Source organism: Eubalaena glacialis, chromosome 13, assembly GCF_028564815.1.
Source record: "Eubalaena glacialis isolate mEubGla1 chromosome 13, mEubGla1.1.hap2.+ XY, whole genome shotgun sequence".
Lineage (NCBI taxonomy): Eukaryota > Metazoa > Chordata > Mammalia > Artiodactyla > Balaenidae > Eubalaena > Eubalaena glacialis.
This window is the reverse complement of record NC_083728.1, coordinates 72,718,813-72,743,511: the sequence shown is the minus strand read 5'-3', so window position 1 is coordinate 72,743,511 and position 24,699 is coordinate 72,718,813. Positions and strand designations below refer to the sequence as shown.

Sequence of the window (24,699 nt, the reverse complement as noted above, 5' to 3'; positions counted from 1 at the left end):
GCATGCTGCAACTAAAAGATCCCGCATGCTACAACTAAACATGCCGCAATGAAGATCCCACGTGCCACAACTAAGACCCAGTGCAGCCAAAATAAATAAACTTAAAAAAAAAAATAAGATAATGGTTTTCAAACTGTGCTCCGGGGAACTCTAAGGCTCTGTACAGAAGATTCCAAGGGTTTCACTGTCAAGTAAGCCTTCTAAACTTCTTTAAAAGCAAAAACTTTTGTGTTGGGCATTGCAGCTGGGAAATGGCACTGATGAAAAAGGCTCCTCTGCTAAAAAAAAAAAAAGTCTGACACTACCACTAAAGTATTAAACAGAGGAATAAAAAGAGAAGATGACTGATTTTAATTTTCACCATTAAGTGTCAAATGGCCAAAGGCTTACTGAGGCATAAACCTACCTGTGCCATGTACTATTGCTGAAATTATGAACGATACTTAATCCTACAATTTAGTACATTTGTTACTTTTTAAAGATATCATTGAAGGTCACACAGGGCATTACATTGGGCAAGCTATCGTCACTTATTAAATATTTTGCCGGTTGACATTTTACATTCTCTTGATTTGAGTATCATTATTTTGAAAGCTTTAGCACTTTCCTCACTGTCATAAAAAGGTGTCTTCTAAGGCAACATAACTTTTGGTTATGGTTAAATGTCATTTTTCTCTTTTAACTTAATCTCAAGCTGGAGGAGCAGGTCTGTAAGTAATTTCTTGCTGTATATCTTGTACACTTGGTTGGAAAACATGAAGAGCAGTGAAATTCAAGAAGTAGCCACAAGAATAGAAGGGGACAGAAGAAATCAGAAAAAAAGACTAATTAGAATCTAGGGGAATGTTTAATATCTAAAACTTTATTCTAAAGGGAACTGAAGTGTGAATTTCTGACTTTTTAAGCATTCAATTCTTCTTTTTATATTAGAATAACAGTAAGTTTTTGATAGACCCACTAAGGTACTAAAATTAAGCCTGGCTGTCTCTTCAGTTTTACAAAGATTTTCTTTGTGTTCATATTAATTTTTTTTTCTTTTGGCCACGCCGCGTGGCATGCGGGATCTTAGTTCCCTGACCAGGGATAGAACTCGTGCCGCCTGCAGTGGAAGCGCGCAGAGTCTTAACCACTGGACCACCAGAGAAGCCCCTCATCTTAAATTTTAAAAGCAGATTAACATTAAGAGCAAGTATCAGGACTACATCGTAAACACTGAGCCTGTGAAAACAAAAGGAGAGGTATCAACTGTTCAGACTCACATCAAATGGCTGGTGAATTCCCTTGGCAACAGCTTGGCATAGAGAGCTGGTGGCATTGCTGCCCCTCTTAACATGTGGTCCAGCACCGAGGACATGCTGGAGAACACTAAACGCATTTGCTTCTGCACTTCCTGCAGCAGCACTTTCTGCTACAAGAGCAGCATGGACGAGACTGTCTCCATTCTGTTCTCGAATTTCACCTGGGGCCAGGTAAGGCAAGAGCGAAGAAAGTGGCTTTTGGTTTTATTCTTCAATATTCTCTACAACACAGTATTAACCCATTAAGATTAAGCTTTTCCCTGGCCTGGTGCTCTCCTTGCTATCCTGCCCTTCCCCCAACACATACACAAACATGTTTAATACATAACACTCAAGCAATCTAATTCTTTCTTTCCACATTGATACTATTTGGTAGTAAATAATCAGGCCTATTATACTCCAATATGCTACTGGGGGGAGAGGCGGCATCCTGGTAACTTAACCTTAATGGAACAAAACGCTTACCTCCACGGTACTTGGTCTTTGCACCAGATAAACCAAGCCCACCCCTCATGTTGAGAAACTGTTCGGCAACTTGCTTTAGAACAGGATGACTCACACCTATTTCAAAAGAAACAAAAACAAACTAGAACCAGAATTTCTAAAACCCAATTGTAAAACACGATTTTAAAAATACATCATTATACAATTCAAATATTACAAAAATAAACAGTAAATAACAGCCTCCCAAAATGCCACTCTTCCAGAAATATGCATTTACAGCTTTACTATATATTCACCTAGAATTTTCTATGCAAATATTAATATTATCCTTTTTATTTTTAAAATGGTGTCATTCTATTGATATTGTTTCTAACTTGTCTTTTGTAATTTACATCTAAGTGAATGGACTACACCAAACATTTAATGGTTATAAAGAATTTTATTATATGGATATACCATCATTTATTTAATCAATCTCTTCTTGAGGGACATGAGTATGCTTCTAATAGTTGGCTATTAAAACAATATGGCAATGTGCATCAAAAGACATTTTCAAAAGAGTGAAAAGATAATCCACAAAATGGGAAAAAATCTGGTAAGGATTAGTATCCAGAATATATAAAGAACTCTTATAACTCAACAATTAAAACAAACAAACCACCCAATTAAAAAATGGGCAAGGGACTTGAATAGGCATTTCTCCAAATAAGATATATATATGACGGCCAAAAAGCACAAAAAAAAAAAGTTCAATGTTATCAATCACTACGGAAATGCATATCAAAACCACAATGAGACACTACTTCACACCCATTAGGATGGCCATAATCAAAGACAGATAATAAGTGTTGATAAGGATGTGGAGAAATTGGAACCCTTGTGCACTGCTGATGGAACGTAAAATGGTTCCACTGCTTTGGAAAACAGTCTGGCAGTTCTTCAAATGGTTAAACAGAGAGATACCCTATCCTGGCAATTCTACTCCTAGGTATACACCCAAAAGAATGAAAAAGATGTTCTGTTAAAAAACTTATATATGAATGTTTATATTCATAAAAGCCAAAACATTCAGGAACAACCCAAATGTCCAGCTAATGAATGAATAACAAAATGTGGTAAATATATTTTTCAGCCAGAAAAGGGAATGGAACATTGGTACATGCTACAATATGGATGGACTTTGAAAACATTATGCTAAGTGACTAAGTGAAAGAAGCCAGTTACAAAGGCTATTATTGTATAATTCCCTTTATATGAAATGTCCAGAATAGTCAGCTCTATACAGACAGAAAGGAGATTAATGGTTGCCAGAGGCAAGGAGGAGGTGGAATGAGGAGTGACTGCTAATGAGTATGGGGTTTCTTTCCGGGATGGTGAAAATGTTCTGAAATTAGATAGTGGCAATAGTTGCACAACTCTGTGAGTATACTAAAAACCACAAACTGTACACTTTAAAAGGGTGAATTTTATGGCATGTGAATTATACCTCAATTAAGCTGTTATTTATAAAACAAATGAACAAAAACCCAATATTGCAAATAATATTCTCATGCAACTATTTTGTAAACTTGACCAAATGTTTCTGCAGGGTAAATTCTTAAAAGTAAATGCTGGGCCTAAGAGTATAAACAATTACAATTTTAATATATTAAAACAGACCCCCAGGGACTTCCCTGGTAGCACAGTGGTTAAGAATCCACCTGCTGATGCAGGGGGCACGGGTTCAATCCCTGGTCCGGGAAGATCCCACATGCTGCGGAGCAACAACTACTAAGCCCGTGCGCCACAACTACTGAGGCTGCGCTCTAGAGCCCGTGAGCCACAACTACTGAGGCCACGTGCTTCAACTACTGAAGCCCGCACGCCTAGAGCCCGTGCTCCGCAACAAGAGAAGCCACTGCAATGAGAAGCCCGCGCACCACAACGAAGAGTAGCCCCCACTCACCACAACTAGAGAAAGCCCGCGTGCAGCAACAAAGACCCAACGCAGCCAAAAAAAAAAAAAAGGCCTCCAAAAATGTACCGTTTTACACTCCCACCAATAATTTTTGAGAGTGCCTATTTCTCCATACCATGGTTAATACTGGGCAGTGTCAATCTTTTAATTTTTGTCAATTTCACAGATTAAACATTTTTTAGTTATTACATCTTTTACAATAATTGGCCATACACACACACATACAAACACACACACACACACACACACAGTTTCCCCACGAATTGGTTGTTCATGCCCTTTGTCTATTTTTCTACTAAACTGTACTTAAAACGAAGCAAAACAAAAACAAAAGCTCTTTGTAAAAGCTCTTTGCTTAGAGAAATCTGCCCTTTGTCAGGTTTTGCAAATACTGTAATGAATTTGAAAGCCAGTGCTTTAAAAAGTTAAATGCTGGATTCTGCTTAAAAATAAAAAAGACTAGCTATTTTTTTTTTTCAGAGTTGTGGAGGATTTATTTATATGCTATAAAGCTGTGTTGGGGAAGTTTTATTTTTTTTAAATTTTATTGACGTATAGTTGATTTACAATGTTGTGTTAATTTCCGCTATAAAGTGACTCAGTTATACATATATATATTCTTTTTCATATTCTTTTCCATTATGGTTTATCACAGAATATTGAATATAGTTCTCTGTGCTATACAATGGGACCTTGTTGTTTATCCATTCTACATATAATAGTTTGCACCTACTAATCCCAAACTCCCAATCCTTCCCTCCCCCATCCCCCTCACCCTTGGCAACCACAAGTCTGTTCTCTATGTGAGTCTGTTTCTATTTCATAGATATGTTCATTTGTGTCATATTTTAGAGTCTATGTATAAGTGATATATGGTATTTGTCTTTCTCTTTCTGACTTACTTCGCTTAGTATGATAATCTCTACGTACATCCATGTTGCTGCAAATGGCATTATTTCATTCCTTTTAATGGCTGAGTAATATTCTATTGTATATATGTACCACATCTTCCTTATCCATTCATCTGTCAATGGACATTTAGGTTGTTTCCATGACAGACTAGCTACTAAAATCCTATCACATACTGACTTTCTGACATAAACAGAGGATGAGTTCTGAAATTTTGTTCAATCCTGTGTTCACATAATTATAGCTTAAAGGACTACTCTTTTTTTTTTAATGACTCACATTGAGACAGTGAAACAATACTTTTATTCATAACTATAAATGCAACATTTAATAGTAGCACATCTTAGATTTTCTCTTTTTTCAATTAACCACTTTCTAGAATGAGACAGAACAACATAATGGAGAATTGTATAATCAGAATTTAAGAAAATACCCAAGTGAGTATATTATAAATTGAGGCTGGTTACCTATATAGTGACAGAATTACAATGCACTGGAAAGGTGTCCCATCCCCTACCACACCAAATTATAAAGGAAAAGTCAGCAGCCTCAGTGAATTTTCTGACTATCTACCACTTTCTCTGGGAGCCAAGAACCATGGAACTGTAAATTATCTAGATATCTATCTATATATAACTATAAAAGATGTATATATACGTAGTCAGTTACATATGATAGTACCTGATTTTACAGAGTTTCAAGGATAATTCTACCTCCTCATTGAATAAGTTAGTCACATGTTTCACTATCTGCCAAGTCATACTTCTTTTTTTGTAACTGAAGATTTACAATGTTGTGTTAGTTTCTGGTATACAGCAAAGTGATTCAGTTATAAATATTCTTTTCCATTATGGTTTATTACAGGATATTGAATATAGTTTCCTGTGCTATACAATAGGATCTTGTTGTTTATCCATTCTATATATAACAGTTTATATCTGCTATTCCCAAACTCCCAATCCAACCCTCCCCTGTCCCACTCCCCGCTGGCAACCAAAAGTCTGTTTTCTATGTCTGTGACTTAAAAAACTACTCTTAAAAGAAGCAAACTGACATGCAGGCAATTCCCAACTTACCAAGTCCAATCAAAGCCATTCTTGCACTTGTAAAATGATTCTGTACATAGTCATGTAACTGAGAAAGTAAAAACATTTATTAGGTTATATTGGTATAAATATAAAAAGCTATAAAAACGTGAAACTGCAGTTCAGCAGAAGATAAATACTCAGGCTTAAAAGCTGCCATAATGAACTATAAGGGACTACTTAGTACTGAATTAAACTGAGCTTTTAAAAACCATTGCTTAAAAAGAACTAGAACTTAATGTGGTGATGGTTATGTAACTCTGTGAATATAATAAAAACCACTGAATTGTGCATTTTAAATGGGTGAACTGTATGGTATGTGAATTACATCTCAATGAAGCTGTTAATGGAAAAGAAAACAGAATTAAAAATTAGAGCACACATTGGCTTGAACTTGAAGATATGGGACTAAGTTTATGATTTTTATTATAATGTGATTTAAGTAGTACATCAGGTTTCTTTTGTCTTTATACAGGTAGTAATAAAGCACTGTTATTAACATTCTATAGTAGGACTAATAGAGTTATATCACTATACCCCTCTTGCGCATCTTTGAAGGTTTTTTTGCTCTGAGGTTACTGTCTATACCAGGGTTTCCAACCTGGATGATTACAGAATTATATGGGGAGCTTACAAAACAAAAACACTGTCAATGTCTCCCCACCCCATCCTATTCCTGGGCCCACCGTATAGACTGATATAGTAGATTCAATGTGAAATCTTGGAATCTTTATTTAAAACAAACCACCCACCCATCTAATCAACCACCCAGGTGATCTGAGGATCAGTGAGATTTGACAATCACTGGTTTATACTATCACTTTAGACCTAATATACAAAAGTAGGGCTAAAACATGCATTCTAAACAGGCACACTACTGCTCCCAAGGGAGTGAAAATTAGTTCTTGGGGGTAAGAAAAAAACCTTATTCCTTTATATATAAACTACAAATATACATACAGTACATAAACAGATATACAGTATATGCATGGCATTAAAAATTCATGAGGGGTGGGTATTGGCTAAAAAGGCTCCTTGGCTAATGTTGAGAACTGTGAAGCTAAGGTAATAAAACTAAACTTTTATTCAATTTATCAGAATTTGTGCCCTAAAATGAATGGTGTCTCCATCTATGGAGCCACCTTGGAAAGTCATATTCTTTTTTTTTAATGTTGATGTTTTTCTATTGAATGCTGCCTTTGCTCAAATTATTCTAGCAACCATTTCTTTAGAATTTCCTTTAGCCTAGGGATACATTTTAAAAATGCTAATAACTTTGAGATAACCATGGTTAACATCTTGGTATTTGTCTATGATGCACACACCTTATTTTTTAAAAAATGGGACCCCTTGAAACATCCTATTCATAAATTACCTTTCCTTTACTTGACAATAAGCTATGAAAATTTCATTATCAATTAATATTTTTGAATGGTTGAATAGTATTCCATTCTACAGATATTTAATATATTATTTAACTAGTTCTCTAATGTTGGATATTTAATTTGTTTCTTCTAATTTTGCACAATTACATACAATGCCACAATAGACATCCTTGTAGGTAAATGTTTTGTTATGTGCATCCTTTTAGCTACCTCAATAATATATCTTCAATAATATATCTTCACAAGAGTGAATTTATTTCTGAAAAACTTCAAAAACTTACTAGAGGCCAGTCTTATGAAAATTGTTGGCTGTTCCAAGTTGGATGATATCAGTTATAATTTTTTTTAACAGTACCATATGAATGGTAGGCATTAAATTGATAACTGGATAGTTTTCTTAACCAGGAGATAAGTCAAAAGAGGAAAGGGATACAAAATTCAGTTTTCTGTAATGGATAACCAGAAATGAGAATAAAAGCCTAATTTCTGAGTCATATATACTTTGAAAGTGTTGATAATTCCCAGTTTTTCTCTTAATGTCTCTTGGTAAAAAGTTTTTTTGGGGGTGGGTGAGTGGTAGGAGTAGGAAATTAAGATTATATACACATATCTACACTTGCAAATTTAATGCTCAATGTTTCACATTTTGGAAGCAAAGTTCTATGACATATACATGGCTGTGACATGTGACAAATTTGTACTGCCAGCAAAGTGAGGCAGGTGTGCTGGAGAAGGTAAATGAGCTGGTGAGCAAACTGATGACAGAATGGGAGGCAAGAAAGTGGGGTTCATTCCTACCTATGTATTCAGAGTGGTTAAAGGAAGACTTTTAGTCACAAGATTATGGTATTTAAACACTTACATACTGTTTAAAAGATAGATATACATAGAAAAGGGTCTAGAAGAAAAATACACCTAGGTGCTAACAATGAGTGCCTTTAGGTGTGTGAGATATCTTTTTTCCCCCTTTATTTTCTGAAATTTCTGTAAGGAACATGTCCATTTTGTAATAAAAACTTTTTTAGCTGAAAGATACACAAAAATTGTTCAGATGGAATTTTAGTTAAAAAGCAAGCTGATGGATGGGAAATTCCCTGGCGGTCCAGTGGTTAGAACTCTGCTCTTCCACTGCAGGAGGCACCGGTTCAATCACTGGTAGGGGAACTGGACCCCACAAGCTGCATGGTGCGGCCAAAAAAAAAAAAAAAAAAAAAAAAGCAAGCTGATGGAAAAAAAGCAAGCTAGAGAATCTCTTAAATTAGAAGATACGAAAAACTAGCAAATGAAACTGAAGTGGTAGATGAACATTCAATTTAATGTGAAAATAAGCACATTTTAAAATGTAATGTGTTGGAGCCTGAACCAAGATGGCGGAGTAGAAGAACATGCTCTCACTCCCTCTTGTGAGAACACCAGAATCACAACTAGCTGCTGGACAATCATCGACAGGAAGACACTGGAACTCACCAAAAAAGATACCCCACATCCAAAGACAAAGGAGAAGCCCACAATGAGACGGTACGAGGGGCGCAATCACAGCAAAATCTAATCCCATAACTGCTGGGTGGGTGACTCACAGACTGGAGAACACTTATACCACGGAAGTCCACCCACTGGAGTGAAGGTTCTGAGCCCCATGTCAGGCTTCCCAACCTAGAGGTCCGGCAACGGGAGGAGGAATTCCTAGAGAATCAGACTTTGAAGCCTAGTGGGATTTGATTGCAGGACTTCGACAGGACTGGGGGAAACAGAGACTCCACTCTTGGAGGGCATACACAAAGTAGTGTGCTCATTGGGACCCAGGGGAAGGAGCAGTGACCCCAGGGGAGACTGAACCAGACCTACATGCTAGTGTTGGAGGGTCTCCTGCAGAGGCTGGGTGTGGCTGTGGCTCACCGTGGGGACAAGGACACTGGCAGCAGAAGTTCTGGGAAGTACACCTTGGAGTGAGCCCTCCCAGAGTCTGCCATTAGCCCCACCAAAGAGCTAAGGTAGGCTCCAGTGTAGGGTTCCCTCAGGCCAAACAACCAACAGGGAGGGAACCCAGCCCCACCCATCAGCAGACAAGTGGATTAAAGTTTTACCGAGCTCTGCCCACCAGAGCAACAGTCAGCTCTACCCACCACCCGTCCCTCCCATCAGGAAACCTGCACAAGCCTCTTAGATAGCCTCATCCACCAGAGGGCAGACAGCAGAAGCAAGAAGAACTACAATCCTGCAACCTGTGGAACAAAAACCACATTCACAGAAAGACAGACAAGATGAAAAGGCAGAGGGCTATGTACCAGATGAAGGAACAAGATAAAACCCCAGAAAAACAACTAAATGAAGTGCAGATAGGCAACCTTCCAGAAAAAGAATTCAGAATAACGATAGTGAAGATGATCCAGGACCTCGGAAAAAGAATGAAGGCAAAGATCGAGAAGATGCAAGAAATGTTTAACAAAGACCTACAAGAATTAAAGAACAAACAAACAGAGATGAACAATACAATAACTGAAATGAAAACTACACTAGAAGGAATCAATAGCAGAATAACTGAGGCAGAAGAATGGATAAGTGGCCTGGAAGACAGAATGGTGGAATTCACTGCTGCAGAACAGAATAAAGAAAAAAGAATGAAAAGAAATGAAGACAGCCTAAGAGACCTCTGGGACAACATTAAACGCAAAAACATTCACATTATAGGGGTCCCAGAAGGAGAAGAGAGAAAGGACCAGAGAAAATATTTGTAGAGATTATAGTCGAAAACTTCCCTAACATGGGAAAGGAAATAGCCACCCAAGTCGAGGAAGCGCAGCGAGTCCTATATAGGATAACCCAAGGAGAAACACGCCGAGACACATAGTAATCAAACTGGCAAAAATTAAAGACAAAGAAAAATTATTGAAAGCAGCAAGGGAAAAACGACAAATAACACACAAGGGAACTCCCATAAGGTTAACAGCTGATTTCTCAGCAGAAACTCTACAAGCCAGAAGGGAGTGGCATGATACACTTAAAGTGATGAAAGGGAAGAACCCTACAACCAACATCACTCTACCCAGCAAGGATCTCATTCAGATTCGATGGAGAAATCAAAAGCTTTACAGACAAGCAAAAGCTAAGAGAATTCAGCACCACCAAACCAGCTCTACAACAAATGCTAAAGGAACTTCTCTAAGTGGGAAACACAAGAGAAGAAAAGGACCTACAAAAACAAACCCAAAACAATTAAGAAAATGATAATAGGAACATACATAATTACCTTAAACATGAATGGATTAAATGCTTCAATCAAAACACACAGGCTTGCTGAATGGATACAAAAACAAGACCCATACATATGCTGTCTACAAGAGACCCACGTCAGACCTAGGGACACATACAGACTGAAAGTGAGGGGATGTAAAAGATATTCCATGCAAACGGAAATCAAAAGAAAGCTGGAGTAGCTATGCTCATATCAGATAAAATAGACTTTAAAATAAAGAATGTTACAGGAGACAAGGAAGGACACTACATAATGATCAAGGGATCAATCCAAGAAGATAAAACAATTATAAATATATATGCACCCAACATAGGAGCACCTCAATACATAAGGCAACTGCTAACAGCTGTAAAAGAGGAAATTGACAGTAACACAATAATAGTGGGGGACTTTAACACCTCACTTACACCAATGGACAGATCATCCAAAATGAAAATAAATAAGGAAACACAAGCTTTAAATGACACAATAGACCAGATAGATTTAATTGATATTTATAGGACATTCCATCCAAAAACAGCAGATTACACTTTCTTCTCAAGTGCGCACGAAACATTCTCCAGGATAGATCACATCTTGGGTCACAAATCAAGCTTCAGTAAATTTAAGAAAATTGAAATCATATCAAGCATCTTTTCTGACCACAACACTATGAGATTAGAAATGAATTACAGGGGAAAAAACGTAAAAAACACAAACACATGGAGGTTAAACACTACATTACTAAATAACCAAGAGATCACTGAAGAAATCAAAGAGGAAATCAAAAAATACCTAGAGACAAATGACAATGAAAACACGACAATCCAAAACCTATGGGATGCAGCAAAAGCAGTTCTAAGAGAGAAGTTTATAGCTAGCTATACAAGCCTACCTCAAGAAACAAGAAAAATCTCAAATAAACAATCTAACCTTACACCTAAAAGAACTAGAGAAAGAAGAACAAACAAAACCCAAAGTTAGTAGAAGGAAAGAAATCATAAAGATCAGAGCAGAAATAAATGAAATAGAAACAAAGAACACAACAGCAAAGATCAATAAAACTAAAAGCTGGTTCTTTCAGAAAATAAACAAAATTGATAAACCATTAGCCAGACTCATCAAGAAAAAGAGGGAGAGGACTCAAATCAATAAAATTAGAAATGAAAAAGAAGTTACAACAGACACCGCAGAAATACAAAGCATCCTAACAGACTACTACAAGCAACTCTATGCCAATAAAATGGACAACCTGGAAGAAATGGACAAATTCTTAGAAAGGTATAACCTTCCAAGACTGAACAAGGAAGAAATAGAAAATATGAACAGACCAATCACAAGTAATGAAATTGAAACTGTGATTAAAAATCTTCCAACAAACAGAAGTCCAAGACCAGATGGCTTCACAGGTGAATTCTATCAAACATTTAGAGAAGAGCTAACACCCATCCTTCTCAAACTCTTCCAAAAAATTGCAGAGGAAGGAACACTCCCAAACTCATTCTATGAGGCCACCATCACCCTGATACCAAAACCAGACAAAGATACTACAAAAAAAGAAAATTACAGACCAATATCACTGATGAATATAGATGCAAAAATCCTCAACAAAATACTAGCAAACAGAATCCAACAACCCATTAAAAGGATCATACACCATGATCAAGTGGGATTTATCCCAGGGATGCAAGGATTCTTCAATATACGCAAATCAATCAATGTGATACACCATATTAACAAATTGAATAATAAAAGCCATATGATCATCTCAACACATGCAGAAAAAGCTTTTGACAAAATTCAACACCCATTTATGATAAAAACTCTCCAGAAAGTGGGCAGAGGGAACCTACCTCAACATAATAAAGGCCATATACGACAAACCCACAGCAAACATCATTCTCAAAGGTGAAAAACTGAAAGCATTTCCACTAAGATCAGGAACAAGACAAGGATGTCCACTCTCGCCACTATTATTCAACAGTTTTGGAAGTCCTAGCCATGGCAATCAGAGAAGAAAAAGAAATAAAAGGAATACAAATTGGTAAAGAAGAAGGACAACTGTCACTTTTTGTAGATGACATGATACTATAGAGAATCCTAAAGATGTCACCAGAAAACTGCTAGAGCTAATGAATGAATTTAGTAAAGTTGCAGGATACAAAATTAATGAACAGAAATCTCTTGCAGTCCTATACACTAATGATGAAAAATCTGAAAGAGAAATTAAGGAAACACTCCCATTCACCATTGCAACAAAAAGAATAAAATACCTAGGAATAAACCTACCTAAGGAGGTAAAAGACCTGTACTCAGAAAACTATAAGACACTGATGAAAGAAATCAAAGATGACACAAACAGATGGAGAGATATACCATGTTTTTGGATTGGAAGAATCAATATTGTGAAAATGACTATACGACCCAAAGCAATCTACAGATTCAATGCAATCCCTATCAAATTACCAATGGCATTTTTTACAGAAATAGAACAAAAAATCTTAAATTTGAATGGAGACACAAAAGACCCTGAATAGCAAAGGCGATCTTGAGGGAAAAAAACGGAGCTGGAGGAATCAGACTCCCTCACTTCAGACTATACTACAAAGCTACAGAAATCAAGACAATATGGTCCTGACAAAAAACAGAAATATACATCAATGGAACAGGATAGAAAGCCCAGAGGTAAACCCACGCACCTATGGTCAACTAATCTATGACAAAGGAGGCAAGGATATACAATGGAGAAAAGACAGTCTCTTCAATAAGTGGTGCTGGGAAAACTGGACAGCTACATGTAAAAGAATGAAATTAGAACACTCCCTAACACCATACACAAAAATAAACTCAAAATGCATTAGAGACCTAAATGTAAGACCGGACACTATAAAACTCTTAGAGGAAAACACAGGAAGAACACTCTTTGTCATAAATCACAGCAAGATCTTTTTTGATCCACCTCCTAGAGTAATGGAAATAAAAACAAAAATAAACAAATGGGACCTAATGAACCTTAAAAGCTCTTGCACAGCAAAGGAAACCATAAACAAGACGAAAAGACAACCCTCGGAATGGGAGAAAATATTTGCAAACGAATCAACGGACAAAGGATTAATCTCCAAAATATATAAACAGCTCATGCAGCTCAATGGTAAAAAAACAAACAACAACCCAATCCAAAAATGGGCAGAAGACCTAAATAGACATTTCTCCAAAGAAGACATACAGATGGCCAAGAAGCACATGAAAAGCTGCTCAACATCACTAATTATTAGAGAAATGCAAATCAAAACTACAATGAGGTATCACCTCACAGCAGTTAGAATGGGCATCATCAGAAAATCTACAAACAACAAATGCTGGAGAGGGTGTGGAGAAGAGAACCCTCTTGCACTGTTGGTGGGAATGTAAACTGATACAGCCACTATGGAGAACAGTATGGAGGTTCCTTAAAAAACTAAAAACAGAATTACCATATGATCCAGCAATCCCACTACTGGGCATGTACCCAGAGAAAACCACAATTCAAAAAGACACATGCACCCCAATGTTCACTGCAGCACTATTTACAATAGCCAGGTCATGGAAGCAACCTAAATGCCCATCGACAGAAGAATGGATAAAGAAGTTGTGGTACATATATACAATAGAATATTACTCAGCCATAAAAAGGAACGAAATTGGGTCATTTGTTGAGATGTGGATGGATCTAGAGACTGTCATACAGAGTGAAGTAAGTCAGAAAGAGAAAAACAAATACCGCATATTAATGCATATATGTGGAACCTAGAAAAATGGTACAGATGGACCAGTTTGCAGGGCAGAAATTGAGACACAGATGTAGAGAACAAACGTATGGACACCAAGGGGGGAAAGCCGCAGGGGGGTGGGGGTGGGGGTGTGCTGAATTGGGCGATTGGGATTGACATGTATACACTGATGTGTATAAAATTGATGACTAATAAGAACCTGCTATATAAAAAAATTAATTAAATTAAATTTAAAAAATTAAAAAAAAATGTAATGTGTTTTATCAGTACCTCATCTGGTGTCACTTTTCCAATCCTATAATCAGGACAATATAAGGAATTAGCCAAGGCATTACGGTAAGCTGCAGCATGCAAATTTTCAATGACGTCTGTAAAATAAGTAAAGAAGCAGTTACAGAAGTGTGATTTAAACAAAGACAACATGACGTTTAGAGCCTAGAAAGCAACTAAACTATACAACTTTGGTCATTAAATTCAAGTATTAAGAGGACTGAAAATATACTTTCATTTAACCTCTAGCAACTGTTAAAATTCTGCCACTCGAATGTGCTGAGAAAAATAAGAGTTTCTATGATAGCAGCTTCTAAATGTCAGAGTCCACCTAAACTCTTCTCTAACTTTAATCGACCTGGTATCATCTGGAAACCATATATGGGTTTTAGGTTCAGAAGTCTGAATCTAATTACAGTTCTGCCACTGATTTGCCGTGTGACCTTGATTAAGTCATCTAATCTGAATTTTGCTTACTTCTAGATTCCCTCTCAAGGTAACAAGGGAGTCGTCAGGGTAAGAGGAGATATGAAAGTATCAGTGTTAGGTCATATTACTAGCTTACAGGGGTCAAATGCTACTGCCAAATTGTACACCTCCCTGGCACTGTTCCTATTTTCCTGGTTCAGTGCCTTTGCTTGAGGTATGTCTCTTTTATTTGCTTATTATTTGGGCATCCCTCCATGCCAGGCACTGTGCTGGAAATACAGAGACCAGTAAGACACATGTGTGCCCTCACTGTAAAATAAAGTATTATGGGTGTGATGTTAGCAGTAAAAAAAGTGCAGCGGGGGCAGTAGGGAAGTGCAGTGGGAATTGGAAAGGAGTAATAAAAGTAAAATCTGGGATAAGCCTTACAGAATGAGTAGGTGTTTCCCAGGTGAATGATCTGGGAACAGCATTTCAGGCAGAGGACACAGACGAAGGCATAAAGTATGACAACAGTCTGATTCAAAGGAGAATTGCAGCTAGGAGGGAAAGAGAGCAAGAAACAAGGGAGGGAGGCAGGGGCCAGATCATTAGAGTTACCATATATGCTAAGTTAAAGAGTTTGCCTTTAAAGGATTTTCACTGGATTTTCATGTCAGAAGGATCACTGTAATGGCAATGTAAGATGTACATTGCCATTGGTGGAAGATGTACACCTGGGGGCAGAGACACAAGCCAGGAGACTACAATAACTGTCCAGGCAGAAAGCATAAGGGCTGGAGCCTCACTGCTACCAGTGGGGAAGAAAGCTCTGGACACTGAAATCATCTTTTGTACAATTTTACCATTCTATCTATTTCTTTGGTAGAGGTCTGGAGTAACAAAGTTATCTCCATGAAATAATATGAGCTAACAAGAACCAAGCACTCATTATGTTCCAGACACTTGACAGGAGACCCTCTCTTGACCTGCATCTGAGAAGTCCATCCCATTCTGAGCCCCTGCAGCTGGTCACCTGCTTACACCTCAGTGGTCTACCTGCAAACTTCCGCTCCTACCAGAAGCGCTATGACTTCTGAGAATCAGTGGTGCTTTTTTTTAAAGATTTGTTTTGCCAGATGTGCTTGTCAAGATTACATAACTAAACATTATATAAACACAAATATGAATACAAAGAAGTTTTTTTGTAAAAAATTAAGTTGATTACTTTGGAAAGACACAATAAAAGTGAGTTGGCTAAACAATAATAGCAGCAGCAGCAACAATAAACTGCTGCCAGATTTAGTGTAAGCAAAACAACCACTGAAAAAACACCAGGGGTGGGGTGGGGTGGGCGGTAGGGTGGATGGGTGGGGAGATGGGGGGGAGGGGGAGGGGGACGACACAGGCAAAAGGCCTAGGATTCTACAGTCAATTTACTTGCTATCAAAGATGAAAAATAACAATACAAATGTTTAGAAATGAACAATACGTTTTAAAAAGTGGACAAATTTTTGGAGAGGGTATTTTCAAACCCAAGGAGGAAAAGAATTTCAATAGCAATTTTATTCTTCTACAAATTGATCTTCTCAAAAACCCAGTATCTTAGAAACAACGGAATATAATCTGAAAGCGTACTTACGAGCCTGTGGATTCTGAAGAGCCACAGCTTTGTCAATCCTTAGCTGAGGCTGAAGGGCAGCTACCTCCCAGCGACGAAATTCTGGTGCTGTGGTGACGTTGAGCAGGAACTCCATTAGAATATCACTACAGAGACATGAAGATAAGAGTTACCAGTGAAAAATTTAAAACCAACATCCATTCTACATAACTGTACTGCTCTCATTATTAAACTTTAGGCAGTTTGTGAATAATAATCCGAAACCAACATCAGAGGTCATAATGCCACATTAAAAAAAAAGACTACAACTGAGCAACTTAGTATTTCTTTAAAAGCAGATGTTCTAAACACACAAAGGTACTTACACATCATCCCGCAGGCATTCCACAGTATAAGCCATGTTTTCCCTTGTTGAAATCACACTGAGTCAAAAATAAATTACAGTGAATTATCTAAATCAGAAGAACAAGCTTTCCCTTATATCTTCGTTAAATCAACCAATTCTTTTGGAAAAAATTATTTTGAAGTACATAAAGTATAAATAATAGTATAACAAAAATACACTCAACTAAATTTAAAAAATATTTTTAAAAATCTTAAGAAAACCACAATATTTCAACCTTAAAAAAAAAGGAAGAAAATCCTGACATGTTACACATGGATAAACCTTGAAGACATTTTGCTAAGTGAAGTAAGTCAGTCATGAAAGGACAACAAATACTGTATGATTCCACTGATACGAGGTACCTAGAGTAGTCAAAATCATAGAAAGAGAACACAGAATGGTGGTTGCCTGGGGCCAGGGGAAGAGGGGGATGGGGAGTTAGTGTTTAATAGCTACAGAGTTTCAGTTGGGGAAGATGAAAACATTCTGGACATGGGTGGTGGTGATGGTTGCTTAATGACACTTATTGCCATAGAACTATACAATAAAAGATGGTAAATTTTATGTTAAGTATATTTTACCACAACTTAAAAAAAAAAGGGCAACTTTAAAGTTGAAGATCTCTTTGTACCATTCCCAGGCTAACTCTCACACTTTCTCCCACTCTAGAGACAAACATAATCATAGGCATTACATATTATTTTGTTACAAACGTCATACCTTAAAAAAATCTTGAAACTTGTTTTTCCACAAAACACTTTGTTTTTAAGTCTGCTATGTTGAAACAGATTGAGTTCATTCCTTAACTGCTGTGTAGTAGTCCCACCATATTACTACATCATACTTCACTTATCCCTCTCTTTAAAGATAGGCATTTAGATTGTTTCCGGTCTCAATAATGATAAAGAATCCCTTTGTGCATGTGGATTAAAAACTGTTAGGTTGTAGAATATGCTCATTTTCAATTTTAATAGATATTCCTTGATTCTTTCCTATGTAGATGTATCAATTTATACTCCCACCAGCAGTATAAAATGGTATCACACTGTTGATTATAAGTAAAGATCATTGTTTCCGGCTTCCTCTTCTGGGAACAGCCTGTTCCTCTCCTTTGTCTATTCATTTACTCTTTGGTTGTTTTTTCCTAATTTGTAGTTCTTTATTTTTCCAAATAATCCTCTGCATGTTACATATGTTGCAAATATCTATTCTTAGTTACTTAAATGTTTACTTTAAGGCATAAAGATGTTTTACATTTTATGCAGTCAAATTCATCAGTCTTTTCCTTCTTGCGCCTTAAGAAATTGTTAACCACCTTCATAACAGAGAAAAGTTCCTTTACAATTGATTATCTTCTGGTGTTTTCACTATTTCCAATTACTTATTTTTAACAAACCTTAATTTGCCACCAACTGCTTCAATTCCACGGGTTATCTTGAAAGATGAAGCTCCTTTTGTAGTCTTAGAAATGAAAAAACAATTGTTTTTAGTAGTTTTTTAATGCTAAGCTTGCCAAACATCACTTTATGTCAAAATCTAAAGTCTAATTGTCATTAAATTCAAAAGGAACACTAACCGAATAGTGAACCCTTTTTAGTTTAAGAATTATAAAACAAAGTTGACCAAAAAACACAAGTATAGATTTTTATACAAAGTATATTTAGGTAAAAATTCCATTATCAAATACAAGCTTACTGGATTCATCCATTTATTCTGAAAGAGATTTGCATATGAGAAAGAGTAATTTTCTTTCCGTTTCTGGCACTTCTTTTTTAAAATTAAAAACTTTGTTTTTTACTGATTTCTTATGCTCTAGCACTAACATTCGGATGGACACTAATTTAATGCTTCTCTATGGTAAATATCCTGTGGTTTTTCATGATATATTAGGGGACTATACTGGGTTGAAAGTGTCCCCCAAATTCATGTCCACCCAGAACCTGCAAATGTGACCTTATTTGGAAATAGCCTTTGCAGATATAAATATTTAAAATGAGGTCATGCTGGATTAGAGTGGGCCCTAAATCTAATATGACTGGAAAAATTCAATAAGAGGGATATTTGGACACAGAGACACAGAGAGGGCCATGTGAGAACAGGGGCAGATATTGGAATGATGCAGCTGCTAGCCAAGGAATGCCAAGGATTGCTGGCAACCACCAGAAGCTAGGAGAGACAAGGCAAGATTCTTCCCAGAGCCTTTAGAGGGAGCACGGCTCTACTGACACCCTGACTTTGACTTCTAGCCTCTAGAACTGTGAGAGGATAAATTCCTGTTGTTTAAGCCACGCTGTTTGCAGTAATTTGTTATGGCAGCTCCAGGAAACTAATATAGGGATGTTGCTTTTAATTTTTCTTTTCTGTAGGACCAAGGTGCCACAGATTTCTAAACATATTGAGGTAGTAAAGATGCTTACCAAACTGGATGCAAGACGAAGCAAATGAGAGGTTCCTAAATTGTTGGAGTCCTCATATCTGCTGCCTGCTTTAATGAACAAACCAATTCTTGATGCAGGAGCATAGTTTTCGAGAGAAGCAATCACTAAACCATTTGGTAATTTGGTAAACTGTATTTAAAATAAAGTAGGGATGTGATTAATGTCGTTATATTACCAAGGACAGTAAGGCACGTATGTGTCCAGTGACCAACTCAGTGGGACTAACCTCAAGGTCCTGAGGATGTGGAGGCGCTCCTGCAGGGGCAGTTGTGGCTTTAGCTTTGGGAGCAACTTTGAGGGAATAAAATCTCTAAACACAAAAAAGACAGGTTATCACATTTCTCAAAAGAGTAGTGCATTGTATCCAAGTGGGCCCAAGCAATAGAGGGTGTTCAGTGGTAAAAGAACTCCATGGGAGGATTTAGCTGATTAACTTTACTATGAAATTACTACCCACCAGTTTACCCATGCCACTCTTAAATCTCTAGTTATTTGTGATTTGTAGAGCCTGAAGGAATACTGAGTTGAACACGTTCATTTCGTACTATGTAAAGAATTACTGTATTTTCTTTTACCTTTTAACTACCTTATTAAAACTTCAAGTGGTCCTTTCTAGCTCTAATGCTTTGGAATTTTTTGAAAAAGTGTGGAATAGCCACATTCATACCCTTTTATAGATTTCAGCATTATTGCTTCCCTTATCTGCCCAAAGAGTCTCATCTTTTTAGTCTATTTTCCAATATGACTTCATTTCCTTAATCAGTTTAGCAATCTTTAAAAAAGACAAAGTATATCAAAGAAAACGTCCTCCAGCCCCCAATATTTCCCATAGTATCTTCACTCTCTTCTGTGCTACATTAAGACTACACAACCAAAGGTTTTATCTTCTTTGACTAATATACCCTGAGATTAACAATAGCTTCATCCATAGTAGATTCTCAGTATATATAATATGCAGCCACTGGAAGGGTAAAGGGCTCCTCTTAAATGTCAGATAATGGATCCAAAATGCATAACTTTATTCAGTTTTTTTTTTGGCAAATGATATACAATGCCACAGAATGCATTTTGATTATGTCTAAGGATCTTAAGGTTACTAGTAGATATGTTGAGAGTTAATCCTTGGTACTCCCATGATCAAACGAACATGCTGCTAGAGTTTCCCAAGGACCCCCCCTCAGAGGCTGCAATGCCTCTACTCCGTGTTGTCCAGGATGGCTGTTTGTTGTGCATTCAGCATCAGTGCTATACTATCGATAAGCTGGTTCCTAGTTTTCATTTGCTGTTAGTGCTTTCAAATTATAAATTCCAATTAGCTTTGCTTTATCATCATCAATTTCATTTCCTGGGTGTGGTATAGTTAACCCTACTATTGATTCTAGCTTTTGATTTTCCAGAAAGTAAAAAATTTAAGATACGTGGGCACAGCAGTTCAAATAATCCATAGTTCCATTGTTAAGGTACATTTAGGTGCTCTCCTCTCAAATGTGCCTGAACAGTGATACTTTGTTGGTTAGGTACTTCCTATAATTTGTCCCATTCAAATCTGTTGCAAAGAATTATCCTAGTAATTGTCCATACAACTACTATTTTGTTTAAATAACAAAAGATGTATAAATTTATTCTTATGTAAAATAAGTGTTATAAGTAGAAACAACAATTGCTTTCAAGCTTATTGCAATTTGTTTACATTGGTCCTCTTCAACTCTGTTATCTTTGAGTTCTTTTTTCTACTGGAAGGTGGGGATGGATGCAATGGAGGAAGAGCTTTTGGGGCCTTTTGCCAGTCTAACCGGGCTTCTCTCTAAGGGTTATTAATCACTGGTTAGTCTAGGGGTGCTAAGAAGGGTAAGAGAATTACAGCCTAAATTACAGCCATTTGTATAATTCATATTTTATCTATTTAAACATTAAGCACAGGGAAACTCCATTCCCCGGTCTTCTGCACCTCCTTCTAGCAGGTTACTAGGTTACTCAGTAACCCAGGTACTCTTGGCACTTTGGGCTGGACAATTCTTTGTTGTGGGTGGCTTTGTACACCGTAGGATGTTCAGCAGTAGCACTCCCCCCAGGCTGTTACAACCAAAAATGTCTCTAAATACATTGCCAACTGTCCCCTGCGGGGCAAAATTGGCCTCGCTGAACTTTTTTAATCTCGGAGACTGAGACTGTCCCCCCTTGACAACCACCGGTTCACACTGATATAACACGGACCCTAGAGGAGTTTTCCCCAAGCGACAGCTATGTTTCACTCGGGCTTGAAGGAGGAGCCTTAAGAAGCTCTAGAAGGCACGCCAAGAAACCCTCCTGGATAAACTCTAACAAGAGATCAAGAAAAGCACACTTTATACAGCCAGGACACCACAGTAACAATCAAGTTCCAGGCACAGTGAAAAAAGCTATGAAGGCATTAGCTCATTTCTTCCTTATGATTTTACTCATAAGCCCACTTAACCGTTGGGGAAGCTAATGCTCCGTGATACGCTTAACCGTTGGGGAAGCTGATGCTCCGTGATACGCCAAGAAGCAGAGGCCGCAGTTGATAGGTTAGGGATGGGGGACTAGGTCTACGCCGGCCTCCTTCTGCACGCCAAGTGCAGCAGTGACCTTCAAAGGTGTCTCCACCCGAGTCGCTTCACCTCCGCTCTTAAGCCCTTCACCTCTCTTCAGGTTTTCCAGCATTAAGTCTCCTCTGCTCAGAGCACGAGCTGGCCTTCCAACGCCCGATCCACCCAGCCTGCAGCCCACTTGGCCGGCAGGATTCACCTGAAGGGCAGAACAAAACCCAAGGCCCCGGGACCCCAAACCAGGCACCTCCGGTCCGTATGACCTTGCTGACAATCTGCTCCCCCACCCTCCCCCAAGCCCGCCAGCTGTGCTCACCGAGAGGGTTCCAGCTCTGGCTATTAGCTTCATGGCTCAAGACTGCTCTGACCCGCGGTCACGGCCTCCTTAGAGTAAAGCAAGATGGCGGCCGACGGCGGGAGCGACCCAGACTGCCCCGCGACACTCTTTCCCACGCCTCCTACGTGAGGGTACTCTCTATACGACCGACCGCACTCTACTGCTCCTTGGAGGAGGTTGGAACAGTCCAACTCCTCCAAGACGCAGGATAGGGAGACGCATAATTTCGTAACGTAGTTTTCAGAAGATAATTTAAGTTACCGCTTTTTGGGTTCTCCTTCTGGCCCGGATATCCGCTCTGTAATCCTCTTCTGACTACGTCTGCGATAGCCCATCTCAACCCCCCCCCCTCCACTTTGGATTCTTCCGATCCGGGCTGTCCAATGAAAGAGCCCCGGTTCGCCGGATTCCACCCGCGGCCTCTGGGCTCCAGCCTTCTGAACTTCAGGACTTCCTGCACCGTGGAAGCCGGCGGCTTTAGGAGACTTCTCCCTATCTGCCCTTCTGCAGAGACATAGGCTTTGAAGCCGAGTGTGATCGCCTCTTGCTTGGTGAGGTCCTCACTAGCTCATTAGCTCCATAGGAACAGAGCCCTTGTCCAATGAATTCGCCGCTCTAACTCCCAGACCAGGCCGGGGACACACAAAGGTGAGACCGAAACCTAGGAAATACTTACGACTAAGGTCTCTGGTCTCATGGAGTTCATATTCTAGGCTGAGATTACGTAGAAAATAAAAACTGAAATATAGTTTTGTCTTAGAAAAATTAAAATGTTTTGAATAGTAGTGGTGTGTATGTGAGAGAGACTTCTGATCTGAAGCCTGCATATGGAGTCACGTGACTGCTTTTGTGGGAAGAAAATTCTGTGCTGTCTTCAACGAGTGTTAGCTAATAAGTTGCCTGTGCCAGACACTATGCTAAAGATTAAGGCACGGTCCCTCCCCTTCAGGGACGTATAATCTCGTACCTTGCAACGTTGCGTGGTTGGGAAACCAACATTAATGTCATTTAGGGGTTTGTTAGAAATGCAGAATCTTCAGATTACATAATGGATCAAAATCTGAGTTTTACAAGGTCCCGAGGTGATTCGTATGCACATTAAAATTTCATAAGGGCTGGTTGTAGGCGTTACAGAGCATAGACAGAATTTATGCCCTCGGCCTGTGTCCGAATTTCTTCACACTTACAAGTGGTTCTCTAACAGGAGATTCCAGGTGACATCTAAGACCCGGTCATTAAGAATCCTGCAGGAGTTCCCTGGTGGCCTAGTGGTTAAGATTCGGCGCTGTCATGGGTTCAGTCCTTGGTCAGGAACAGAGATCCCGCAAGCCACGGGTGGTGCGGCCAAAATATATTAGAACAAACAAGCAGACCTTAAGAATCTGGCACAAAACTGTGGTAGAGTTACATAGTGGTGCATGAGATGATTTAAAGTTGGTACATAAATGAACATTGTTCTACTTTAATAGTTATATATTTATTTTGAATGTTTATTATGGCAAGCAATGGTGGTAATGAGTTTCCTCTTGACATACGTTTGTAAAAGAATAAAAGGTTGGTTTAAACAACATTAAGTAAATTAACTACAGGTGATATGAAGATAAGGCAAAAATCATGAAGGTGTTATAATGAGTGAAGTTTGAGAAACATTTTGCTGATCAAGTCACCCACCTTCTTAAACTTTTTCAATGATTTCCCATGTTTTTCAGGATAAAGTTCAAATTGATTAACATGGCATACAAATCTCTGTCTCCAGTACTTTTTTTTATTTTTTAATCCCACCACTCTCCCCCACTTTCCCCCCTTGGTGTCCATACGTTTGTTCTCTACATCTGTGTCTCTATTTCTGCCTTGCAAACCGGTTCATCTATACCATTTTTCTAGATTCCACATATGTGTGTTAATATATGATATTTGTTTTTCTCTTTCTGACTTACTTCACTCTGTATGACAGTCTCTAGGTCCATCCACATCTCTATAAATCACCCAATTTCGTTCCTTTTTATGGCTGAGTAATATTCTATTGTATATATGTATCACATCTTCTTTATCCATTCGTCTGTCGATGGGAATTTAGGTTGCTTCCATGACCTGGTTATTGTAAATAGTGCTGCAGTGAACATTGGGGTGTATGTGCCTTTTTGAATTATGGTTTTCTCTGGGTTATGCCCTGTAGTAGGATTGCTGGATCATATGGTAATTCTAGTTTTAGTTTTTTAAGGAACCTCCATACTGTTCTCCATAGTGGCTGTATCAATTTACATTCCCACCAACAGTGCAAGAGGGTTCCCTTTTCTCCACACCCTCTCCAGCATTTGTTGTTTATAGATTTTCTGATGATGCCCATTCTAACCTGTGTGAGGTGATACCTCATGTAGTCTTGATTTGCATTTCTCTAATAATTAGTGATGTTGAGTAGCTTTTCGTGTGCCTCTTTGCCATCTGTACGTCTTCTTTGGAGAGATGTCTATTTAGGTCTTCTGCCCATTTTTTGATTGGGTTGTTTGTGTTTTTAACATTGAGCTGCATGAGCTGTTTATATATTTTGGAGATTAATCCTTTGTCCGTTGATTCATTTGCAAATATTTTCTCC

At 38.2% G+C, this 24,699-nt stretch overlaps 1 protein-coding gene across 1 annotated transcript in view; it reads right to left on the bottom strand.

Moving 5' to 3' along the window:
- Nucleotides 1-22,197, bottom strand: part of LOC133103033 (cytochrome b-c1 complex subunit 2, mitochondrial) — a 29,637-nt gene extending 7,440 nt beyond the window's left edge. Inside the window, exons 1-10 of the mRNA XM_061208245.1 lie at nucleotides 22,086-22,197; nucleotides 19,429-19,512; nucleotides 19,182-19,331; nucleotides 18,161-18,225; nucleotides 16,745-16,801; nucleotides 16,401-16,525; nucleotides 14,351-14,448; nucleotides 5,685-5,742; nucleotides 1,764-1,859; nucleotides 1,260-1,459 (exon numbers count right to left, since the gene is read on the bottom strand). Coding sequence (XP_061064228.1) covers nucleotides 1,260-1,459; nucleotides 1,764-1,859; nucleotides 5,685-5,742; nucleotides 14,351-14,448; nucleotides 16,401-16,525; nucleotides 16,745-16,801; nucleotides 18,161-18,225; nucleotides 19,182-19,331; nucleotides 19,429-19,512; nucleotides 22,086-22,118 — 966 coding nt within the window. The 5' untranslated portion in view covers nucleotides 22,119-22,197. The remainder of the gene's footprint in view (nucleotides 1-1,259; nucleotides 1,460-1,763; nucleotides 1,860-5,684; nucleotides 5,743-14,350; nucleotides 14,449-16,400; nucleotides 16,526-16,744; nucleotides 16,802-18,160; nucleotides 18,226-19,181; nucleotides 19,332-19,428; nucleotides 19,513-22,085) is intronic.
- Nucleotides 22,198-24,699: the final 2,502 nt, after the last annotated feature.